We start from the raw sequence: 24,653 nt of genomic DNA on the forward strand, positions 1-24,653 counted from the left end.
AAGGCTTTCAAACTGCAACACACCTTCTTAACCCAGCTTTTAGCAAATGTCATCAAATGCAAGATGTCCCAGTCGCAGCCTGAATGTCTTGGGCTAGTTCTCTAGAGGTTTTTTTTCTGATTTCGCAGAGACATATTTTTTAAATACTTTATGTCATGTTTTGTAAGCTTTGGAGGTCTTCCACTTCGAATTTTATCCTCAAGAAATCCGTGTTTTTAAATTTTGTTATAATTTTTCTAATGGCTGTCCTTGAATATTTTGTTTTTTGGACAATTTGTCGTTGAGAATAACCTTCTTCATGAAGCACGATAACTTTTTTACGTTCCAGAAGTGGAATTTTACCCATTTTATTACTTAAATAACAATAAAAATAATAATACAAAAGAAAGAAAACGTCAATTAGAAAAAAAAAACAACGTCAATTAGAAGTTTTGCTCTTAAAAAAACAAAAAAATAATATTAAACACACAGTATCTATGAAACATCTTTGTAAACTGTACTATCATCTGATATGAAGCCTTCACAGCAATAAATAAACAAAAATGCAAGAGCAAACTAAAAACAAACGAGCTGATACGAATTGGGTTCAGATCAGCATACAATAAAAATAAGCATGTTAGATATCTAAATACAAGAATCTATGTAAAATTTTGATAAATATTGCTTTTGTTTGTTAAAATAGTGTTTAGTATTGTTTGAAGTTAGACATTATTTTATATAAAAAGATAATCAGAAGCTATTATTCAAAATCAGTTAAAAAAACACGAGTTTTAATAAGTGGGCTAAAACTTATTCACAGTACTGTATATACTAGACATGTCCAAAAAACAACTTTTTTTAAAAATGTCTGAGCACAGCCGCTAAATGTGTTCTTTGTAATAAATTAATACTAAATTTAAAAAATTTTTGAATAAAAAAAATTTTTAGGGGTTGCTCAAGACCCTTAAACATCAGACAAGTCCCTAATATTTTGAAAAAAAAAGTTTTTTAAAACCATATCATGTTGGGTCTCAAAAGAAGTGAAATTTTATAAAAATTTCAAAAATATTAACTATTTTATATAAAAATTACCAGTTCAAATTTTATGAATTAAAAACTATCGTTTTTTAACAAAAAATAAAAAAGTGCATATTTTTAAAGTTTTTTTTAATAAACTTTTTAATTTGTGTTTTTTATAAACTTTTTTTATTATTTTTGAAATTTTTATAAAATTTCACTTCTTTTGAGACCCAACATGATATGGTTTTAAAAAACTTTTTTTTTCAAAATATTAGGGACTCGTCTGATGTTTAAGGGTCTTGAGCGACCCCTAAAAATTTTTTTTATTCAAAAATTTTTTAAATTTAGTATTAATTTATTACATAGAACACATTTAGCAGCTGTGCTCAGACATTTTTTAAAAAAGTTGTTTTTTGGACATGTCTAGTACATACGTTCTATTTTACAAAAAAAAGGCATTAATATTGAAGATTTAAAAGTTTGTTTCCAAGGTTTGCTTTAACCTGGAGATGATATGCAGATTTCACAGGAAATTCCTAATATTAGAAAAGGCTTCTCAGGAACAAGATGCTATTTAAAAAGACCATGCAAGCAAGATGATTATAAAGTAGCATGCAAAAGTATGTGAACAGCTAAATTTTTTGGTTTTTTTTTATTATAACTTTTTACCTTTTTACTGAATATGATTAAAATCTTTAACAATAGTTCCTTCTACATTAGCATAATTAACTTAATTAACTCAAAAAAAAAAAAAAAAAAATTGTATTGGAAGGAAGTAATTCAAGTTTTATTGAAAACATAATTGTGCAGAAGTTTATAAACAAATGAAAAGATTTTAAAAAACGATTATTTCTAATTCCTTCACATTTTTTTATCACAGCACATCAGCATTTTGTTGCTCTATATTTTAATACTGCTTGACAATGACCAGGCACACAGTCAACTAAGTTGATAAGAACATCTTATTTCAAATTATTGGGCAAACATGAGGAGATTTGCCCAATAATTAAATTTTTTTTTTTTGAAACCTAATGCTAATGATACTTTGTAAATTTTTTTTGAGTTAAGTAATTCTTTCTAATGGTTTCTTAGCAGGATGATAACTAAACAAATTATACTGCTACAGGCAACATTTTGTAGTATCTATGCTAGACTTAACAACATAACTCTTGTTCAAAATACCCTTTTATTTGAAAGCACTTTTGCAGGGATCTTATTTTGATTGTCTTTGGGAACTTTGGGAAATTCGATGATCATAAATGAACAAAAAAAAAAGTTCACCAAGACATTAAAAAAATTGATTTCCATTTTTCAATATTCCTGAATCAGTCCTAATTTTCTTTGAAAACATGTAAAATCTTTTTGCTGTAATGCATATAATTAAAATAAATTTTTAAGTAAATTTTTTTACCTGCTAAATATTCAAAGAAAGGTAGTTGAGCAGCTTTTAGTTTATCTTGCATGACAATAGAAGTAGTTTCAAAAAGAACAGTTATTGCTAAGTTGCCATATTTACATAGATCTTTATCCTCGTGTGATATAATGTCAGCTATAGAATCAATGATTGTATGTACATCCATTCCATTTTTACTAAAAAAAATTATGTTCTATTTGCACATTTAAGTTAAAATATTTAAAATCACACTTTAAAATCTATTTCCTGATCAGCTTTTAAACAAAAAATAAGAGGGAATTCAAATGACACCAAGATAGTCTAACTCATATTATTAAATAATGAAAGGATGAATTATTTTGTTGAATGAACTATTTTATTTATTATAAAAGTATACAAATACTTTTACCTTGCAATAGATTGTTTATTAAACAATTCGCTCTGCTGCACAACCATCACTAATGCAAACTGCCTCAATATACCACACATAAATGAAAGAGAATCATGCTGCAATTCTTTTATAGATGAAGCAAAAAGCATGCCAGTTAATGCTTGTTGAAAAGTTTTCTTTGACTGCTCATCAATACATGATGGCAGTGGAACCTTACCTAAAGTTTTTACACATCATTTTACACAAGGACTTTTCCATTTTTAAAATTTTGATAAAAATAAACAAATAACATCACGTAATAATTTAATATTTACCTATTTTAGGAAAATCGTTAAAACTTGTATCTTTTAGTAAGATTTCTAGCAAATTTGTGGAATCTTCTTTGGATATAGCTGCAACAATAAAATGCTTAATTATAAACCAGGATTGCTCTTTGTAAAATGGAATGTTATCAACAGAGTAATTATTTTGTGATGGTGAAGAAATGGAGGGTATCTGTGTTTTTAAAACACTCACAGCTTTGTCTACTACCACAGCAACTGGCAGATTTACGGGCTCAGTAGTTTCTGTAAAATACAACATTAAACAAGGACCAACATTTTCATTCATCCTATAAGAAAGATGCTGAGGTTGTTCAAGCATTTTTCTTCCACTGCCACCAAACTTTCCAAGAACTCGAAATGCAACATGAGCCATAGTTTCCATTGGATTTCTTAATGTTTTCCACAAAGCTTGCATTAAGTCTGACTTCACAGGTAGTATATGGTCATAAAGAAAATCAGGCTGAAGATTATCAACACATAGTTCAAGGGTGCGCAGCCCTTGACTGACCAAAGATTGAGAACCATTTAAAGCAGAAACTAAAGGGTCCATTAGCATTGGCAGATATGGAAGCAAAGAACTAAAATTAAATAAATTCAACTTTCCAAAACTTAAAATTAAAAAAAAACCTAAGATGTAAAACAAAAAAAGTTGCTGCATAAATACAAAACACAACCTTAAACGAACCGGTACAGTCAAGCATAACTCCACAAAAAGATCTTTCATATACTGCTTATGTATTCCACTTTGAAGATTGTTAAGCCCTTGCAATAATGCAGGCAGTAAAGGAAGAAACTCTTGATACAGCAAGTCATGATTACCTAAATAAAATAATTGAGCATAAAATTGTGGAGGATGTTAGATGAAAAACATTGAAAGTTGCTTTATATGTTAAATACCTCCTCCAATTGATCTAAATAATGCTCGGAGTAAGAGAAAGTAATTATAGGGTTCTTTTGCTGATAATGCAAGCTCCATTGAGTTGTTAACAATATCATGCAAGTGAGGCTAAAAAATAATGTGTCTTAAAGTAATAGTTAATAAAGGTTTTAGTTTTAAAATTCACCATAACCATTATCATCATTATCTTATTATCTACCATTACTATTATAATTGCTACTATTATATATATATATATATATATATATATATATATATATATATATATATATATATATATATATATATATATATATATATATATATATATATATATATATATATATATATATATGTTAAATATTATTTATTATTATTATTACAACAACTTTTTATTGTTAATTTAACTGAACTTGTTGCAGTAATATTAATTTAATAAACCTTGAGCATTTGTTCATTCTCCTGTGCAAACAATGATACTGAACCAAATACTAGTTTAAATAGCTTCAAGTACAAATTCGCTTGCTCAGATTTTGCTAGAATAAAGTACATTAATGCTGTTGGCAAAAAATCTCTTTACACTGATTTATAAGTGTCAATAGTAATAAACTTAAAGAAACAAAGTGCAATGATGCATAGAATAATTTTTTAGCATAATAGCAACTTTTTAGCATAGAAGTAATTTCAAGAACATTTTTAAAAATACTTTTAAATGCAAAAATATTTTAGCTTACTCCCCATGTCCTTCAACTTTCCCAATAAAAAATCTACAAGTATTGTTGCAAATGTTGCAGATGTATGAGGGTTAGCAAGAAATGAATTTGGAATAATTTGGAATGCATAATTATTATGGATGCGCTCCACTAAGTAGTCAATGGTGGCAGAAAAAACCTCCTTGAATGTAGCTGTATTTAACATAGTAAACTAAATAAAATATAAATAAATCATAAAGATTGTAATATCAAAGATAAAACATTCATTTTTTATATGTAATAAATTTAAATCTTTGTGTGATGAAAAACTTCAGAGAATCCTCTCATAAGAAACCTCTAAATGAAAGACTTTATTTTTTCTGTTTTATTTTGTTTTTTTAAATTATTGATTAAAAATGGAACACAGACCAATATAAGGTCTTTAAATGGTTCTAATTATTAAAAACCTATTTGCAGAGTAAAATTTCAAATATACTAGTCACATACCACTCCAGCAAAGTGTTCAAGTATTTCCTTCTCCTCTTTCATGCGAATTTGATTTGGAGAGCTTTATAAAAAAAAAAAAGGTAGAAAAAAAGTGACAGAAAAACTCAAACTAAAGAGATAGGAGCAATGGCTTTTTTGTTAAAAATTTAATTTTTATAAAACAAAAATAAATTTAAAATATTTTTTCCAAATTTTCCAAAACATCTCCATTTCTAATATTAAGATGATAATATTTTGATCAATATTGATAATATTTAGAATTGATATTGATATCAACAAAATAAAACTGCAATATTAAAAAAAGAAAGTTAAATTTACTTAGTCATCTTTACATATCCTGTTTCAGATGGATTAATTGAAATTTGATAAACATCAAGAGCAACCAGAGCTAAAATATATCAAAATATTGTTTTATTTTTTATGTAATTATAAAAATACTTTCAAATATTCCATTAAAATATGAAGAAAAATATTTTTAATAAATCTAAAGCAAAAAAGAACATAAATAACCATATTTTAGTAAGCGTATAAATATCTCTGTTTCTGAAGGTAAAAAGACTTTATTCCCTTGAGGATATACTGAAATAGTTATATCTAAATAAAAAAAATAAAAAAATTAAAAGCTAAATCTTTAAAAATTCATAGTTTTCCTATTGTTGTGGGGAAAAAAAAGTTTTTTCTACTAGTAAACAAAAAAAAACAAAAAGATGCTTACCTCCAGGAAGTTTGCAGGAACCAGCACCCCATGTGATTGTTTTAACACCACAGACAAGTGTCTTAACCATTTCTCGATAGTCAGGAACTGAAAACGAATCTTTGTCTTTGGAGTTTCCTGTACATTTCTGTTAAAAGATTTTTAACTTAACTTTTTTAAAGATAAATTGCAAATTGTATAATAGCATAAAAACCAAAACAAGTAGTCTAAATTTATGACTGACAACTTTTTTCGAAATTCATTCATAACAAATAACAATCTCACCTTAGAATCATCATCAATATCTTCTTCTTTTATTGTAGGAGATGCTGGGAAATTAGAAACTTTCAGTTCTTTTCCAAAAGGAGGATCTATAGCAGGCTCACTATATCATTGTCGACACAAAGCAAAAATTAAAATTTTTTTTTTTTACATGAACAAATTTACTTAAACCTAAAATTATTCAAATTTACTTCAACTAAAAGTATTCACCACTTATTCATAATCCCAGGTATATGATATTTTGCTATTGTTTGAAACTTTCTCACAAAAACTTCGAGCATTTTCATCAAAATTTCTCTACCCTAAATATATAAATTTGAAAAGGTAAACTTTTCATTGTACAATCAAAAAAAAAAAAAAAAAAAGGAAATTTTCATCACATTTATTTAAAAAAAAATCTGTTAAACATGTATTGATAAGTTATAAATTTTATATTAGTATACATTGTCTACTTAAAATACACTGTCTGATTTTATATTGATATACATAGCCTATATGGTATTTTAAAAAAAACATATTTTTAAAAATCCTAATGTTCTGCTCTGCATGTGGCACCTACATGTAACAAGATGATAAAAATCTAAATGTTAGTTCAATCAAAGATTTCTAAAACTTCCCCAAAAATTGGTTGTAGTTTTTTGAATTTGTTGGATTTTTAGTATTTTTACAAATATTTGCTGTATTACTTTTTTCTTAAAAGAGAAATGGGAGGGTTTTGAAAATGGATTTAAATGGTTCATGGATTTTAGACAATTTACAAAATTTTTGATTTTTTTTGTGTGTGTGCATTTTTCAACAATATTCTTAAAATGCCATATAACATAGTGGGGATCAATTAACATAAAAAAAGAACAAAGTAATAAATTTCCACTTCTCTCCATACTTCTCTCCATATGACACTTGAATGGCACACTAATGAGAAAAAGTAAAGTTATTAAGATCAGTTTTATCATCATTTTATTTGTCTATCTATGAGATTGCAGAGGCCAAAACTCTGCTTCTCTGCTTGGTATCCCAGTTCTATCTAGCATAGCTGTAATATTAGGGTCATCCATGAAGTTCTTAGGTAACTTAAGCAATACAGTTTCAAATTTTCATGATTTCTTTGTTCTTTCTTAATGATCCTTATCATTTCATCTTCATTTTGCTGAACTACTTCATTTTCTTTATTGCCATTTGTATTGATCATTTCATCCTGAAGCTTTATTGAATAGTAGTAGGGCTTAATGAGGTGGAATAAGCACCTAGATTTTATTAAAGTTTGGCAGAATTATTATTTTACAAGATTAACATGAATTATCATTATCATTATTGAGCTTACTCTATATCAGTCTTAGCTACCAGAGTGCAAATTTTAGTGGTCTTCATTCTGGGATTCTTCTTTCTGTAATAGTCTCTGTAGAACATGTGCAGCTTTAACACTTGATCGTTATCAGGCAAAATTAGGAGTCCTAATATGGGCATGTTGAATTTATTGTATAAATTCCTGTTTTAAAACTGCATAAATTAACCAACAATTGTTTTGATATTATCTAACTAGTTTTTGGAGGCATTTAAAGAACTTTCTGCATTGTTTTGCTAATTTGATTTATTTTCAAGTGAACAAAGTGCAAGTTGCACAACTTGTAGTTTGGAGCAATTCCACAACCGTCTCACAAAAAATGATAAAATTAAACCAACCCAATATAGATAATACTATATATCAGTAGAAAGCTCTACTTCTCCTCTTTCAGAAAATAAATAGCTTATTATAGTATGCCGCTAATATAAAAAATAACATGGGCTGAAACAGAAGTTAAAAGTAGTTTTTGCAATAATTTAATTCATTTTTAATCACCAAAGTTAAATTGAACCTATAAAAAATTCAAAAACTGTCTTGCTCATTGCAATCAGGTTTTTAGCTGCATTAATCATTCCTACTTATGATAAAAACATACTTATTGCCAGACGAATTCAGAATACCATTTGTTTTAATCAAATGCTATTACCACTATTGTCACGCTGTGTCAATTAGGGTACCAATCATTTTATTTCTAAGACAACCAGTAAAACTTAGGGTTTCAAAAATCCAGCGAAATGAGAACTCAATCTAGTACATCTAAAAAAATACTAATATGCTTAAAAAAATAATTAGCTCAAGTTATTTTTAGAATCTTTTTATGTCACGTCGTGATGTCACAGCATGACAATTTTTTAACAACATTTAAAACAAAATTTAAAACTGCTAAACTGAAACCACAATTAAGTTTTTATCAACTTTAAGGACCCAGATTATTGAGCGGCCTACTTTCTTTTACATTATCTACAAAAACTACAAATTATAGGTATGTTTTGCATAGGCAACATTTGGAGGGTGAATGCTCAGCTATCCTTGGGGCTCTCTTTTGAGAATCATAGTCTCTCTAAAGGATAACTGTAACTCCATTGAGCCTTAGATGTAATACGTGCATCTCCATAACTAATGTGTTGCCTTTTTTTAAATCTTTCAAGGGTTTAACATGCCTCTTACTCATGCTGAGCGTCAAAAGAAATATAGTAAAAGGCAGTTAGAAAAGTTTGGCAAAAAAAAAGTTAAAGAAAAAGAATCAAAAAAAGAAAAGAAAGAAGCCTCGCTAATTTGGAGGCTGAACAAGAAAAACAAAGGCAGCGAAAGAGAAAGAGCAGACAAAAAATAGCAGAATCAAAATTTGTAGCTGTTACATCACCCCTTTACAAATCTGCAAGCACTCTTGGAAAAGCTGTTAAGAGAGCCGAGTTAGCACTACCAAAATCACCCAGAAAGAGGGCTAAAGCTGTACAAAAACTTTTAACAAAAATGAATGAAATCCCAAGCCCAGGAAAAATACTTAGTAAAAATGCATTAGATGCTTTAACTGTAAAATTGGTTCTTGATTTTTACCAGCGTGATGATATATCCCGTCAAGCACCCAGTAAAAGAGACACCATTGTAGTGAGGATAAAGAACAAGAAAGGAACTGTGCAAAAGCGTCATTTGTATGTTGAATGTTAATGAAGCTTATGCTGTTTTTAAAAGTGATTTTCCTGAAGAATCAGTTGGAAAATCAAAGTTTGCTAGTTTACGCACACTACATGTGCTTTTGTCTAGTTCAATGTCAAGAAACGTTTGTTGTTGTCAATAGCATCAAAATATAATTCTTATCCTTGAAGCCTTGCACAAGTTTGATTCAAATTTTCCATTGTATTCACATAAATTTCCTCTTAGCATTGTATGTGATAGTGAAAAAGACATTTGTTATAATAATATGTGTACAGCATGTAAAGATGCTGCAAAGTTTCATAATCTATTTGTTTTGAATGATATTGACAAGAATAAATGCATTACATGGTACCAATGGGAAAAAGTTACAGAAGGTAATGGAAAGAAATATATTAAAAAAATTGAAAAAATGGGAAGAGTTGATGATCTTTACAGCACCTTTTCAAAATCTTTACCTTCATTTCTTTGGCATTATTTTATTAAACAGAAACAATCAATTACATATCTTGATCATAAGATCCAACTTCAAAGTAATCCAGACACAGCCATTCTTCAAGTGGATTTTGCTGAAAATTTTTTAACTTTGTGGCAAGATGAAGTGCAGACAGCACATTGGCACAAGAAGCAAGTTACTGTTTTTACTGCTGAATTTTGGTACCAAAATTCACGCTCATCAGCTGTCATAGTTTCAGATGATTTAAGCCATTTAAAAGAAATCACCAAAAAACTTTAAAATCGACAAAATCCCCAAAAAACTTTAAAACTTTGTATATATGACAGCAATATAATATGGACGCGATTTGACACTGATATTGTATGGGCATGAAGATTGCTATGTAAGAGCTATTTTTATGAAGATGTAATTATATATTTGTCTAATACTTCTCTACTTAGTTTTAAATTTATTAAAAACAGCCCATTTACCTGGTTTATAATTACCCAAATGTGTCTGGTCACGTTGTGACGTTTACCACTAGTTAATTAAAGGTGCACCTGTTTGAAATTTAATTAAATAAATGTTATTTAGCTATAAAACTTGTAAGAGTAATGTCTAAACTTTTTGTTTAATGCCAAGTTAATGTTGATCTAAAAACTAAAAAACAATGAGAGAATTTTGGTCACGCTGCAACATTTTATATTTTCTCGCATGAATAAGAGGCTAATATATCCACCCTAATTTTTTTTCTTTTTCCTTGTAGCACCTTTTATGAGCTAACAAAATAGCAAAAAAAATTCTTTTTATATCTATTTAATAATAAAATATTGAAGGCAAAAGACAAAAAAAAAGACGGTTATCACGCTGTGACGGTCGTAGAATTGCTCTTTGTATTATTTAATGTTCACTTTACACTGCAAAAAATAAAAAAATGTATCAATTTTTTAAAATCATAATACAAATATTGATATATGTTTATTTTTATTATTTAATGTAAGTGGAAAAATTGATTTTCAAAAATAATAAAGCAGTTTATTCTCCCATTATTACATAATTTCTCCATTATATTATTACATTATTTCTCCCAATCAACGTTTTGTGAAAACATGCAGGCTTTAACTGCACATGATGCAAAGGTGGCACAACAGAATGCATCCAATATAATTGCAAACAAGGACGCATCTCCCCAAGATACTATTTGGCATGTCAAAATAACAGGAGGATCTCCTCTGCCAATAAGTTATACTTTTAATTCATTTGCAATAACTATTATGTACATACTATTAAATTAATATTCAAGTTGAGGTTGGAAATCCTGTGATTTCAAAACCCTGTAATTTTTGCAATTTCACACACCATTTTTTTTATTGAACATTTTCATTCAAAATACTCAAAAAAAGATTTCAGTATTTTGAATGAAAAAGATCAATTAAAAAAAAGCCCAATTTTTCAAATTGAAGAGCCTTTAACTTTAACATGGCTATTCTCCTGCCTGATGAAATAGTGGAAATATATGATATTTCTCTTTTGTTTTACCTTGACAAAAAGCATCCCTAGTACACAGATAGAAATATTTCAACAGAAGCACTTTTAAAGAAAGATATAAATTTAATTGTATACACAAAGTAAATGATTTTGGAGTAAATTAATTACTTTTATAATTAATATAACTTAACATATTGGTTACAACCTCATACAGTCATAGTATAAAAGTACTGAAACAGACATTTATTGATATCTTGTCAAAAAACTACCCCAGGAAATATAAATTATTTATTAAAAATTTTGTGATATAGTATAAGTGAATAAGATTATACTTATGAAAAAATCATATTATATAACACAGTTCAGTCCTAATAAACAAATAATGTATTGTAATGCAATCACTTGTTTGATAAAATGAACTTCAAATTGGTTTTTTCAGCACTTTTACACTGTATATCATGCAGGACATTGATGTTCTTTCATCACAAATGCTACTGCTTTATGTTTGAATTGTTGTATTGTCCTTATTCCAATGTTTCTTAAAAACTTCATGTGCTTTTTTTGTGTTTCTTTAAACTGTTGTCCAATTTTTCATAATCATCTTCTTTATAAAAATGGTCAATAAATCAAATGTCAAACCAAGCTCCACAAATTAATTCACAAATTTTGTTTAGTAACAGGTGGCAAAAAGAGACAAAATTTAAAATTAAATATCTCAAAAACTAAGAAAAGAAAAAACAAACGGTATTTTGCATTTTGTAATATATTTATTCATTTATAAGTTTTCACTTGTTTAAATAATGAAAAACATCTGCTGTATTTCTTAATCTTCATTATGGACTGTAAATATTTTAAGTCAATTTCTTTAAATTTTTTTTCTTATTCTTTTGACCAACTGATTGGTTGTTTTAGCTTCCCAGCAATTCTGGTAAACTTTTTGTGCTAAACAATCACATCGATGTTTTTGGTGCAAAATCCTGCATTTCCAGGCATTTCCATACCAATAAATTAAAAATAATTTTCGTTATCAATCACTATATCTTCTTTTTTTCCATAAAGATGGTTGACCAACTTTTGACTCTCAAAGTTTTATTATCACTGTATTTTGGAGTTTTTGTCCATGAAGATGGTCACCCAGTTTTTTTCTTGTCTTTGATTGTTCGATCAGTGTACAACTTATCTAAGACCTTATACAAAGTTGAACAAGCATATCCTTCCTTTAAAGAGGGATTTACTATTTTTGATTTTTTTTTTTTTATTTTTTGGATTTTTTACAATGAAATTTTTAACACTTTCTCAAAAATTTTCTTTCCAGGAAATGTTTAACCTCAATTTTAGAAAATATTTTCTTAATTATACACATTAGCTGATTGTAAATTATGTAAAACTAAACATCTTCATATTAATTTATATGAGAAAAATTAATTTAACTTGTGTCTTTTAACTTTTTTTTTTTTGACATCTGTTAGTTCACACTTATTTGGGAGTAGCACAAAAGCAAGTAAGACATATATTACTCTAGAGTTCCACCTTGCATTACTTATATTAGTTTTAAAAGTAATTAAGAAAAATAAAATATGTTTTTGATAATATCAGTATGCATTTCCCAATTGGTAAAAAAACTGCACATCATCACGCCATTTTATGTTTGTACCTTTTACTTTTACATCATTTGTTGTTATTAAATTTGCATATTTGTCACTGACTTTTTGCACAAAATCATGTGATATATTAGGAGATGTTGTCTTTCCACTAAAAATTTGGTCCATTGAATGCCTTATCACTAAATCCAACATGTGATGTTGACATCCTATTTACTGAGGTATAGGAATATCATTCTCTTTGTTTAATTTTTAAATTTGTTTACCATTCTTATTTAAATTTTTGCTGGATCATTACAACAACTCCATTATTTACTCCAGTATTGACACTTCTGGTATCACTGATTATAATTTTAATGCTTTCCCATAATTGATATTGATCTAATACGTCAGTTATTCCATTAAATAGTGTTAATGCTTTCTTATCACTGAGAGTTAGTGCAGTTAAGTGACCTTAGCAGTTCTGATTTTTTAATACAACAACTTGCATCTCTTACTTGTTAATTTTCTTACCATCAAAGTGCAAAGCCCAATTTTCATTTTTAAGAGTTTCTTAAAAATTCTGCTGCATTTTCTGTGATTCTCTAATAAATGCCTTGTATATTGCAGGTTGAGTTGATGTTGTGATGTCAATGCTATGGTATGGTAGTTGCTTGCAAACTCTTGCTGATTTATAGTAAATTAAACTAATCTGTTTTACAAGTTGAAGTGCAATTTTTGTGGTGGAATATTGTTTTTAATTGAAATTGAACTTTCTTTTTCAAATGATACTCCTGAGTCTCCATATGAATCTCTTTTCAATGAACCTTTAAGTATTTAAGACAAGCTTAACAATGCTGTAAAAAAAGTAAATTTGCGAAGGATGACAATTTGATGAGATGCTTTTGGCAAAAATATAATGCAACTGTTTGAAAATTGAAGAACACAAGGTGACTTTTTTCGAGGAGTACATAATCTTTTAATGACTAATAAACCTACCAGTGTAGAGTCTAAATGCACCTTTTCTACAGCATAAATGTATTTTTTGCAATTAAAAAAATCAAGCTGTTGTGAAGGTTAAACTTTAGATGTTCTCTGTTTCCTTAAAAATTATCCTAAAGATAATAAGGAATAATTACATAACTATCTTATATTTATAAAAACAATGAACTCTTTTATGAAGTTTTTATAATTCTAGTTTTGAATGTTTTGTTTTATTGATTTTCTTAAAATTTTACTAAACTTAACTAAACTTAATATGTTAATACCCGAAGTAAAGAAACCATCATAGTTAAGAAGGGAAAATTAATTAAGAAAAAAATGAAATGAAATTTTTATTGCAATTTCCAGGTAAGATTGATTTTCCAGATCTATTCCCCAGTTTATTTCTTCTCTTCAGATGCAAATTTAAATTTTCTTTAAGAGGACTTTTTTGTTTATATTTATCTTCTCCAAAATTCTATAACTAATTCTTTTTTTTTTACACAAATTCTTTTACACAAATTAAAGTAAATGTATTATGTCAATTTTTATGTGAATATAAGTTGTCTAACACCCATAGAAGTAAATTGCAAAAAGAGAAATTTCTCACTTAATGATTTTTCTCAAATACTTACAAAGTACATAGAAATATTTCAAAATATCTAGGGTTTCAGGGTTATCAAATTTTCACATGATTAAAGTTCCTTGCTCTTGCTTTTTTTTTACTATTTTCAATAGTTTTTGGGGGTCAGAAAGTAAATGTGTTTAATCTTTTTTTGAGAAAAATTGTTAGTTCATAGAAATGCAGATTTTATTTTTCACAAACTTTTCAGAAACAGAAACAAAAAATTTGATATTTTTTTTTAAAAAAAGTGGCTTTTTTTATCAACTTAAATTTTACTAACCCCTGTTTACTAACCTCCTGTGTGCAATTCGCAATAAAAACAGCCTTGAACAAAACAAATGGAACATTTAAAAGTTTACTTTCTGCCAAACAACTTTATTTAAAGTAGGCCATGTGGTATAACATTTTAAAATCACTGTAAAGAATAATATAATAAAGCTCACGTTGACTGATGATTCTTCACTCCTCTGTCGAATACATTCCACAAGATTTAAAAGTAACTAAAATAAAATTAAAATAATTTATTTTTATTTTATTCAGTTTGAGCTATATATTTATTATAATGAAGAGAAAAATATATTCTGATATATTTTATTGGCATAAATATGCAGAAATCTAGAATTAAAAATTAAGCAAATTTAAAAATTTGCTTAATTTGTAATAAAATCTTGATGTTTAATATACATATTATTATTGATTTGTGAACATCTTAAATCAACTAAGGTAATAAAATTCATTTTTACCTCTACAATATCAAAAAGATGAGAGTAACTTAAAAGTGATTAAGTTGTAATTAGTTGTGACAATACACCTGAATATTAAATTTTGGTTGCGTATGTTTTAAAAAATTAAACTTTGCAAGAAACTAAATTATGGATAGCACATATGATGAATTGCTTGTATGAATAACTTTAAGCTAATTGCTTGAATATTGCTATACCATTGACTATCTGAAAAACACTTTTAGAGATAAATTAGGCTAATTTTGATCATTGTTAAGAGTCATTTTTATTGTAGATAACATAAATTAATCACATAATTTTGTTTAAAGATAAAAAGTTGTAAATGTTTTTGTCACTCATTTTGGGATTGTTAATAACCAACTGAACAATTGAACTGTAAACTTTATTATTTTCAATTATTTCATTTCTATTAACAGCTAACACGTTTTTTTTTATATCTTGCTAGTTTTTTCTGATAGCAGTTAGGATATGTTTGTTTTACTTTTTTAAAATTTTATTGTACAATTTCTAATATCAACAAATCTTGAGAACAAAAATTATATCTAAAACCTTCAGAATTTCCTTTTCATAGCAGATAAATCCTAAACACAAATTTTCAATAAGATTTGATGGAATTAGGAAGAGGCTATCTTTCATTTATTGTGAAAGAAACCAAAGTTCAAGTCTCAAAAGAAATTTAGAAATAAAATTCTTGCCTTGCATGACATTCTTTGTATACTGAGTGGCAAAGATTCATCATAGACATTCTTTGAAAATAACTGTACTGCGAGAGAGAGATTAGGAAGGGTGAGAACTTGGCGAACATGGTGAACAAAATCAGCTAATGTGCTATATGCAAGTGGACGCAAAGCTTCATTCACTGTCCACCCACTCCCAATAAGAACATCCTCATCAAAAAGTTGCTCAATATGAGGAACAAATTCTAAATAAACAAAAAAAATTATGTTGAAAGAGAATTCAAGATACTCAAATGCTTTGTACAAGCTCCCAATAACTTAATGCAATTTAAAAAAAAAGTAATTTAAAAATACAATTAAAAAAAAACTCTTTTAAATAAGCTAAGTTTAAAATGATACATGTGATTCAATCATTACAGAAAATGATTTTTAATGGTAAGTTTAATGATACATGTGACTCAATCATTAAAGAAAATGATTTTCTAGAGTTTTTTTTATTGTTACTGCTTGATTGTTGACCTGGTTTTAGTTTTGAAACAAAAAGTTGACAAAACTAAAATAAAAATGTTGACAAAATTATTAACTTTAAAAAACCTATGAACAGCAAAAGAAAGAACAGGAATTTAAAAAGGAAGTAAGAGTCAAAATAATTCTATGGATTTATGTATTGGTGAATCAAACTAATTATAAATAGAATGTACAATAACTATAAAACATAAAATTGTTGCATAAAAACATAATTCGATTCCTGATTTTATCTGATTAGTTCTCAGTCTTCAACTTATAAAACAGTAAGCAATCAAAATGTTGATACATTTTCTGGAAAACTTAAAGTGATTAATAAAAGCGAAGGAAATGAAAAGATGATTGGAACTTAAATAATACTAATAAGATAAACACTCAAGTTTCTGTTGTCATAGGAATTTTAATAAAACAAATGAATTTTTAGGTATATATTTTTAAAAGAAACAAATTCAAAACGATTTAAAATCTTACAAAAAAATTGCATGATAGATCTAAAACTGGAGTAGAGTAATAAAAGGTCTTGCAAAGCAATGGCAACAAGTCTGAGAGTGATTTAGTAACGGAATTTTGCAGCATTCCAATTAAAATTAAAAAAAAAAATAAAAACTTTTAAAGTGCAATTCTTTCCAATAAGACGCAAATCAATGTTCTTTGATCAAAATGTAGAAGAAGACTGTTATGGATGATGAAACTTACATTCAGAGTGCTTCCAGATCACAATTTTATATAGGAAAATGCTATAAAGCTACTCCCAACAAATGTTTATTACAAGAAAAATTCCTAGAAAAATACTTAGTTTGAAAGTGTGGGAGTAAAAGCAAGCATTTAATTGCTATTAGATTTGTGGCTACTAAAATGTACATAAAAGATTATTTATAAAAGTATCTACTACCCTTTCATAAGACCCACAATAATTAGTGGATGATATCATCAAAATGATTTTTTTAAATTAAGTCTCCTATTGAATGAAATTTTAATTAGTTAATGTATTTGTAGGTGAATAGTATAGATATATTTTGAATATATATTATAGGTGATTACAGGTGATATTTATAAGAATATATTTATAGTATAGAGCATGGTTCTATCAATAGTTTCACTTGTTATTTAAATTAAAGAAATTTTCACACAAATGATTTTCACTGGAATTGAACAAAATGATTCTTACTGTTAAAATATCATGTTAGAATATAATTTAACATTTACTTTTAGGAATTATTTTGTAACTATTTTCTTTTTGCACAAAAATAACATGATTTGGAAAACTTACTAGACCGTAGTTCAGTGGCAAGAATGTGTCGTACAGCTATGAGAAGCTCTTTTCTCAAATGAGCAACTTCCTGAGGACAGTAACGAAACAGTGCAAGCATTCCTGCAACCATATTGGTTGAATACTGGCCAACTAAATCCTATAACAAAGTAGAAATTCATTAAAAAAATTTGATTAAATTCGAAATCAATTTTAACTAATAGTTTTATAGGAATAAAATAAATTATCAATTATAAACCTTTAAAAATGTGTTGTTAAAAAGTTCTCAATTGACAGAAGAAAAACCTTTTGAGATTAATTCTACATTTAAATACATTTTTACACAGTGAAATATAATACTTCCTATGTCACAATAAACCAGGAAGTATTGAAGTCACTAGTCAAATGTAGTAGATTTAGGTTGAAAATTTGATTACTTCAAAAATTTTAGTTTCCTGATTTTAAAGAATGGTAAACTGACTGATCTATGAAGAGAACGAATTATTTGGCGTACATCCTGACTAGAAAACCAACTTTTAGGGAATTGGGGCAAATTTCCCCCCTCCCAAAGGAAAATTGTGACATACAATTTTTTTATAATTTTTTTTTCAACTTTTTTAAACTGTAAGAAAATTAATAGAATTTGTAGAAAAAATATTTTGGTCCTTATGAAAATGTTTTTGATTAAGTTTAGATATTATAAGAAGTTTGATAATTTATAATATTTTTATTTCTAACTTCAAAATATTTTGTATTAGTATTTTATATATATATATATATATATATATATATATATATATATATATATATATATATATATATATATATATATATATATATATATAGATAGATAGATAGATAGATAGATAGATAGATAGATATATACATATTCACTTACATATCACTAGCATAATTAATATAAGTGACATGCCTTATAAACATAGAGATCGTTTATCATCTCGCAAGATTATTTGTGCTTGTTGTGGCAAAAAAAATTTTAAATGTTCTATGTTGGAACCTGGAACTCAGTTCCTAAATCTAGTTCAAATGTATGCAAATAGTAACTACAATCCAGATCTACTTTCTAGCCCAACAGGCTTATGTTCAAGCTGCAAGGTTTACTTATACTCTGCCAAAAAAGGAGAGTCATTATCTATTGTAACTTTAGAAAATTGGTTGCTCACGTCTGAGAGAATTAGATTACTTCCAAGATTTAAAGGTAAATATGTATTCCATATTTCTCTGAAATATATATATATATATATATATATATATATATATATATATATATATATATATATATATTTATATTTATAGGTGATGCAGAGTCAACCTGTGATTGTCCACTATGTGTTATGTCCAGAGATAAATCCAAAGAGGTAAAACCTTAAGGTAATGTATAACTTTTAATGCAAACATAGTAACAAACGTTTGAAAATCAACTTTCATAAAATATAAGTTGTAATTTACTTATTCAATTTGAAAATTGATTGAGTTACCATTCATAATAACTTATAAAGTATAAAAAATCATTTCTTCGGATGTTTTAAGTGTTTATTTAAATGAACCTGAGATATCAAATGAAGTTATTAAAAAAATTTGCTTTAACTGTTATCAAAGAATTGGAGTTGGAATTCGACATTCCTATAGTAAGAAAGATACTGTGGAGAACCTAAGAATGTTGTTGATCTCAAAAGGTATTAGAATAAATAAATTATAGTCTGTATAAAAGTTCTTATTAAATCTTATGACAAGTTTTAAATGTTAAATTTTAGGTTTAAAAACAGTAGAACAAGTCCTCTCCAAATCTCTAAAAGAAATCCAACAAGTTCAAAACATTCAATTGGGGGAAACTATAAAATTGTCGACAGGTGGGACTAAGTTAAGTTTACAGATAGGAAAGAAGAGGACAATGAAAACAATATCAAGTTAACTTTCTATACTATAAAAAGAAAGCACGATCTATCAGATTCTACAATAAATTCAATTGCAATGGATTGTAGAAAAGATTTGGGTAGATTGGGAGTGGAAGCTAACACTTCAAAGAAGATATGGTCATCTAGTCTTGATGATTATTACGCAGTAGAAAAAGTGGAGTTTACAGCTAAGAAAAAAGTTGTTAATAAAAAAATCCTACATACTGTAATTAAAGATTTTGTGTATGTGAAAGATTCCAACATATTTGAACATATTTGCACTGTTAGGGGACTTGAAGTAGATAAAGTTATTATTCGTGTTGGAATAGATGGTGGTCAAGGATCCTTAAAATTTGTTATGTTTTTAATATAGAAACAGATATTGACTGTCGAGAAAACAAAAATACTGGTGTTAAGAAAGTTCTGGTATTGGCATTTGTCAAAAATGTTACTGAAAATCATGCGAACCTTCAGATAATTATCGAGAAAATAATGCTCAACAGACTTAAGTTCTACTTAGCAGCAGATCTTAAACTGCTAAATATAATTTTAGGCTTATCAGGACATGGAGGAAAATACTCTTGTTTATATTGTAATGGTGAAAAGTCAAATCTGGGAGAACTGAGAACTTTCAATGAGTTAAAGTTGCTGTATACAAGCTTTGCTGAAAATGAGTCTAAGAAATGTTCTATGCAAATCTACAAAAATGTTATTCATCTATGTCTGCTTAATGTAGCTGGAGATACATATGTACTTGATGTAGTTCCTCCACCAGAACTTCATTTGCTGACGAAGATTGTTACAGAGATTTCTAATGTTTTATGTAAAGAACCTGAAATTGCTGTATGGCTAAGTAACCATGGGATAATTTGACATGGATATAATGGAGGTGGGTTGGATGGTAGATATGCTAACAAAATTCGGAAGCTTCTGCCTGTTTTTGGAACAACATATTTTTGACCATTATCCTTCTTATAATCCAGTTGTTGAACTGTTAAAATCATTTTCTATAGGTAATTTATACACACATCTCACACATATTTGTGTATGAACTATTTTTTCAATTTAAAACAAAACTTTAAATTATATGGTTAAATTTCAACATTAACCATGACATTTTAGTTGTCGATAAGTGCTTTGGTATGAAACTGCATGAGGGTTACGCAGATGCCATTGCAAGGTATGTTAAGAAGTTAAAGGTAAATTAAAATTTGAAAATAATTTTTAAGAAAAGTTTGAAAAAAGAAATTTTAGGAAAGTAATTATTGAATATGATGTAGAAATAAACATGGAAACAATTCTTATTTATAAATATTAAGTCATAGGCATACTAGCTATTTATTTTTTTACTTTTGATTTAGGAAACTGAACTTTATGTTAAAATTAACTTTAACCACAATCTCTCAATGGGGTGGAAAGGTCATATTATTGAACACCACCTCATTAATTTCTTAAACAATATTAGAATGCCATTAGGCATATTTGCTGAGCAATGTTCCGAATCTGTTCATCACAACATGCTGAAAACTCTGAGTAGATTCACAACATCTGAATCCAGATCAAACCATGGAGAACTACTGAGAAGAGCAGTGATTGAATACTCAAGCAATAGAGTTTAGATGATTTCATATAAATCAATCATTGGAAAGTCTGTGAAATAGTCTGTGAAAAATTTGTAAAATCCATAAGTTTATTGGATTTCCCATTATAATACGATTACTTATCTTTTATATAAAATTGTATATCTTGTAAATGATACTTTTTGTATTATATTCTGTATAATATTTGTTATTTTAATACTTAATAATATCATTTACAAATCATGTTGCTTTATCTATAAGTTTATCCTTAAGCCTAATTTTGTTTGAGATTGATTCTCAATTTTTCATGGACTTTCTTATTTTAATATATTCTAGTTATATTTTATTATGTCTTAGATATTATAATCGTATTATATTATACACATTTGTTATTTTAATACTCTATAAATCTATTTAAAAATCATTTAGATTTGCAATTTAGGACTTTTTTTATATTTTAATAAGTAAAAACTAAAATATTTTTTGAAGAAATATATAATAATTTTAAAATATTCCCCAAAAATATTTTTAAAAAATTTTGGAGGGGGAAAATTTGCCCAAATACCCTAAAAAGTTGATTTTTTTGTTAGGATGTACGCCAAACAATTTGTTCTCTTCATAGATCAGTCAGTTTACCATTCCTTAATATCATGAAACTAAAATTTTTGAAGTAATCAAATTTTCAACCTAAACTTACTACATTTGATTAGTGAAGTATTATGTGATGTTAATAGAATGAGCTCTAACCGATGGTAGCCAACAAGAATTGATGAAACTTTTGCATAAATAATTAGTTATCTATAAGTTTACTATTTAAGTGTGGATAAATTAAGTAAATGTTTTAAAATTATATTGCAATTTTTTACAATATAATTTTTAAACATTTACTTAATGAGTTGCAGAAGGTCTAAGAAGAGGATTTCTGCATAACTTCTAAATCTTAGGAGTAGTTGATAAGAAACAACTCCATACTAATATTCTGAATTTGAACAAAAGTGACCAAAAGATGCTAAGGTGGCATTAAAATATATAAATCTAAAAGATATAAAAGTTTGTCAAAAAGAGCTTTTTTTCATGGGTCCATGCCACAATTTTTATCTTTGTATAAAATTCTTAAAAGGTTAATCAAGACTGATAATGATGGGTCCTGCTGCAGTATATCAGAAGTAGAAATTTTAGCATTTATTCTCAAAGTGGATAGTAGTTTGATAAAAAGATCATTTTCTGTGCATTATCAGACAAACATCTAATTGATAAGCTGGTGCAATAATGCAGAGTAACATTTCAGCTAAATATTCTTCAGCATTAATGTTATCCTATCCCTTCTGGGGTACATAAAATGATTACTTAATCACATTAAATTGTTAGCAAACTTATTTCTATTAGACTTGTCTGAAGAAGTACAAGAGAGCAGAAGCAAGGATGTGAAGAACTATTGAGAACATTTCACCAAATGTTTTAAAGGAAGCTTACTAATTAAGATGTCATAAGAGGCTGCTGTGTAGTTTCAACCCAAACAATTCCTCTCTGAGAAGAGGTAATAGTTCCAAAAGGAAGTTAGACCTCCTTGTAATTTTTGCCTTAAAAATAACATTTATAGACCCCACTGTGTTGCATAGTAAAATTAAATTGAGATTCAAGGTTTTAATTGCTTTCATGAATTCACATGCATTCAATTATATATCTTTTTTGCTTGCTAAAAGTTTGATTTCATCAGCTGAAAGAGTCTTTAAGAATGTTAGGCAGCCACTGTAGTGCTATGTTGTAGAACTTAATTCAAGTTTATACAGAGTATTTTAGGTACTTTTCAGTGATAGAATTATTAGTTATTAAATGCTGAACCTTTTATGTATTTTAAAATTTTTATAACAGAGTTGTGACTACAGATGAAATTAGGAACCACTGCTCTTTTGTATATAAAAAGACTGCTCATAATAATAAAAAAAAAAATCTGTTTTAGTTTAGACTTGTATTAATTCCATTAATCTCCTAACTTGCATGTTAGGAGATTTATTATTCAAAAAAAAATGGAGATAAACTTATTATTCAGTGATTATTTACTTGAAATATCTTCACATTGTAAGCTAAAAAGGATAGAGTTTTTATTTGTGCAGCTGTAAAGTCAACATAAACCTCTTTGTTGAATGTAGGAGAGCTCCTAAAGAAAAAGTGATTTTTTAAAATACAAAAAAGATAAAGTTCTTTAAATGGAAACTACAAATTTTAGTTAAAAATCATTAAAATTTAGAACTATTTTTTATTCAAAACTAAAAACTGGTTTAAACTACCTTGCAACTAATGAAGGTTGCAAAGTTATTGTTTTCATAACTACCGGTATAAATTCTTCTATTTTTGCTTGAACACTCTGTTTATAGAGCTAAATAGAAAGAAATTATATAGCTAAATAGAAAAAAAAGGAAAAACTAAACCTTCTCATATGGATTTTTAATTAAAAAAAAAAAAAATCGAAAGAAACAATTTAATGATTTTGGTTTCATTCTTAGAGAATAAAAAACTGAAAAACTTTTTACTAAAAAGGTATAATTTTATTTAGAACAAACCTGATACATGAGTACAACAATAATTGGGAGCTCTGCCAAAACTTTCAAAGACTCTGTTGCTTTGGGTATCAATACTATCTATAAATTTTTACAATAAAATAAAGAGAAGTTTATATGTTATACTTAAAAGTATGTTATGAGCTTTTTACTATAAAACTTGTAAAATATTGATTGCAAGTTTTATTTATTACAAATGTTTACTGAAACTATTGTTGTATTTCATTTTTTCTTTTTTAATGAACAATAATCTGTCTGTATTTAGTATATGGACATTAATACCATTAGCAAAATTAGCATTGAAAATGTTGCAGCTTGAAACAAACTATATAGTATTAAATTCACTATATAGTATGTACACAGTACTAATCTATAAGCTCCAAAAAATTTCATCAAGCAGACATTTTCCTTAATTACATTTTTTTTTGATTTTCTTTACTTAAATAACATAAACTATACTTATTTCATAAAAAATCTTAAAAGAAAGAAAGGAAAAATCTCAGTTATAAAAGGTAGTACTTGTCCTGTTCGTCCAGAATTATCGCTTGTTTGACCAATAGGTGATGAAGGTAATTTAGCAGGTGCTGTTACTAATTTCATAGCATTCTGGGAACTCGTGCCACTGTCTAGCGGTAAATGACCTGTTGCAGTAACAGCAACAATATCAAAATGTGTTTTCTAAACAAAAAAAACGTATATATATATAGTGCTTTCAAAAAATAGGACTCTAAAGGAATAAGATTTTATTTCTAATATTTTTATTTCTAAAAAAGTAATGCAGTATAAAATTAGATTACACCAAAAAAGGCACAACAAAAAACAGCAAAAATTGTATTTAAATTAGCTCCACATGGTATTTTGTAAGCTATTGGATTAGTTTTACTTTATTGTTTTTACTTTATGGGTTTCTGTTAAACTTTTTAGATACTTCCGTTTTCTGAAAGACAAAAAAAGGCAAGCTTATATCAACATTTTACCTAGGTATTATCCTAACTTTTACCATTAAAATCTTATTTTTTATTAACTTAGATGTAATTGTGATTATTACCTTTTCTCTTTCTCTTTTTTTATGAAATTACTATTTAATAATAAAAATGAAAATTAATATTGTAATACTTGAAACAAATATTCTTTTACTGTTT

At 27.2% G+C, this 24,653-nt stretch overlaps 1 protein-coding gene and 1 pseudogene across 4 annotated transcripts in view; one reads left to right on the forward strand and one right to left on the reverse strand.

Moving 5' to 3' along the window:
- Window positions 1–24,653, reverse strand: part of LOC145190308 (transformation/transcription domain-associated protein-like) — a 101,074-nt gene that overhangs the window by 19,977 nt on the left and 56,444 nt on the right. For all 4 annotated transcript variants that reach the window (XR_016453306.1, XM_090090249.1, XM_090090248.1 and 1 more), the window contains exons 10-29: window positions 24,031–24,189; window positions 23,515–23,592; window positions 23,242–23,330; window positions 23,015–23,111; window positions 17,479–17,617; window positions 15,702–15,928; window positions 14,707–14,763; window positions 6,369–6,460; window positions 6,162–6,261; window positions 5,898–6,024; window positions 5,693–5,776; window positions 5,501–5,570; window positions 5,183–5,243; window positions 4,718–4,907; window positions 4,425–4,519; window positions 4,004–4,112; window positions 3,781–3,925; window positions 3,098–3,684; window positions 2,802–3,000; window positions 2,411–2,589 (exon numbers count right to left, since the gene is read on the reverse strand). Coding sequence is in view for 3 of the 4 variants with exons in the window: in XM_090090249.1 (XP_089946375.1) it covers window positions 2,411–2,589; window positions 2,802–3,000; window positions 3,098–3,684; window positions 3,781–3,925; window positions 4,004–4,112; window positions 4,425–4,519; window positions 4,718–4,907; window positions 5,183–5,243; window positions 5,501–5,570; window positions 5,693–5,776; window positions 5,898–6,024; window positions 6,162–6,261; window positions 6,369–6,460; window positions 14,707–14,763; window positions 15,702–15,928; window positions 17,479–17,617; window positions 23,015–23,111; window positions 23,242–23,330; window positions 23,515–23,592; window positions 24,031–24,189 (2,884 nt within the window). In the remaining variant the exon portion in view is untranslated. The remainder of the gene's footprint in view (window positions 1–2,410; window positions 2,590–2,801; window positions 3,001–3,097; window positions 3,685–3,780; window positions 3,926–4,003; window positions 4,113–4,424; window positions 4,520–4,717; window positions 4,908–5,182; window positions 5,244–5,500; window positions 5,571–5,692; window positions 5,777–5,897; window positions 6,025–6,161; window positions 6,262–6,368; window positions 6,461–14,706; window positions 14,764–15,701; window positions 15,929–17,478; window positions 17,618–23,014; window positions 23,112–23,241; window positions 23,331–23,514; window positions 23,593–24,030; window positions 24,190–24,653) is intronic.
- On the forward strand, window positions 18,370–21,071 carry LOC149886849 (uncharacterized; annotated as a pseudogene).

The sequence above is a fragment of the Hydra viridissima genome, unplaced genomic scaffold (assembly GCF_058129835.1).
Source record: "Hydra viridissima isolate aposymbiotic clone 2 unplaced genomic scaffold, HvirCarnegie_v1 scaffold_6, whole genome shotgun sequence".
NCBI lineage: Eukaryota > Metazoa > Cnidaria > Hydrozoa > Anthoathecata > Hydridae > Hydra > Hydra viridissima.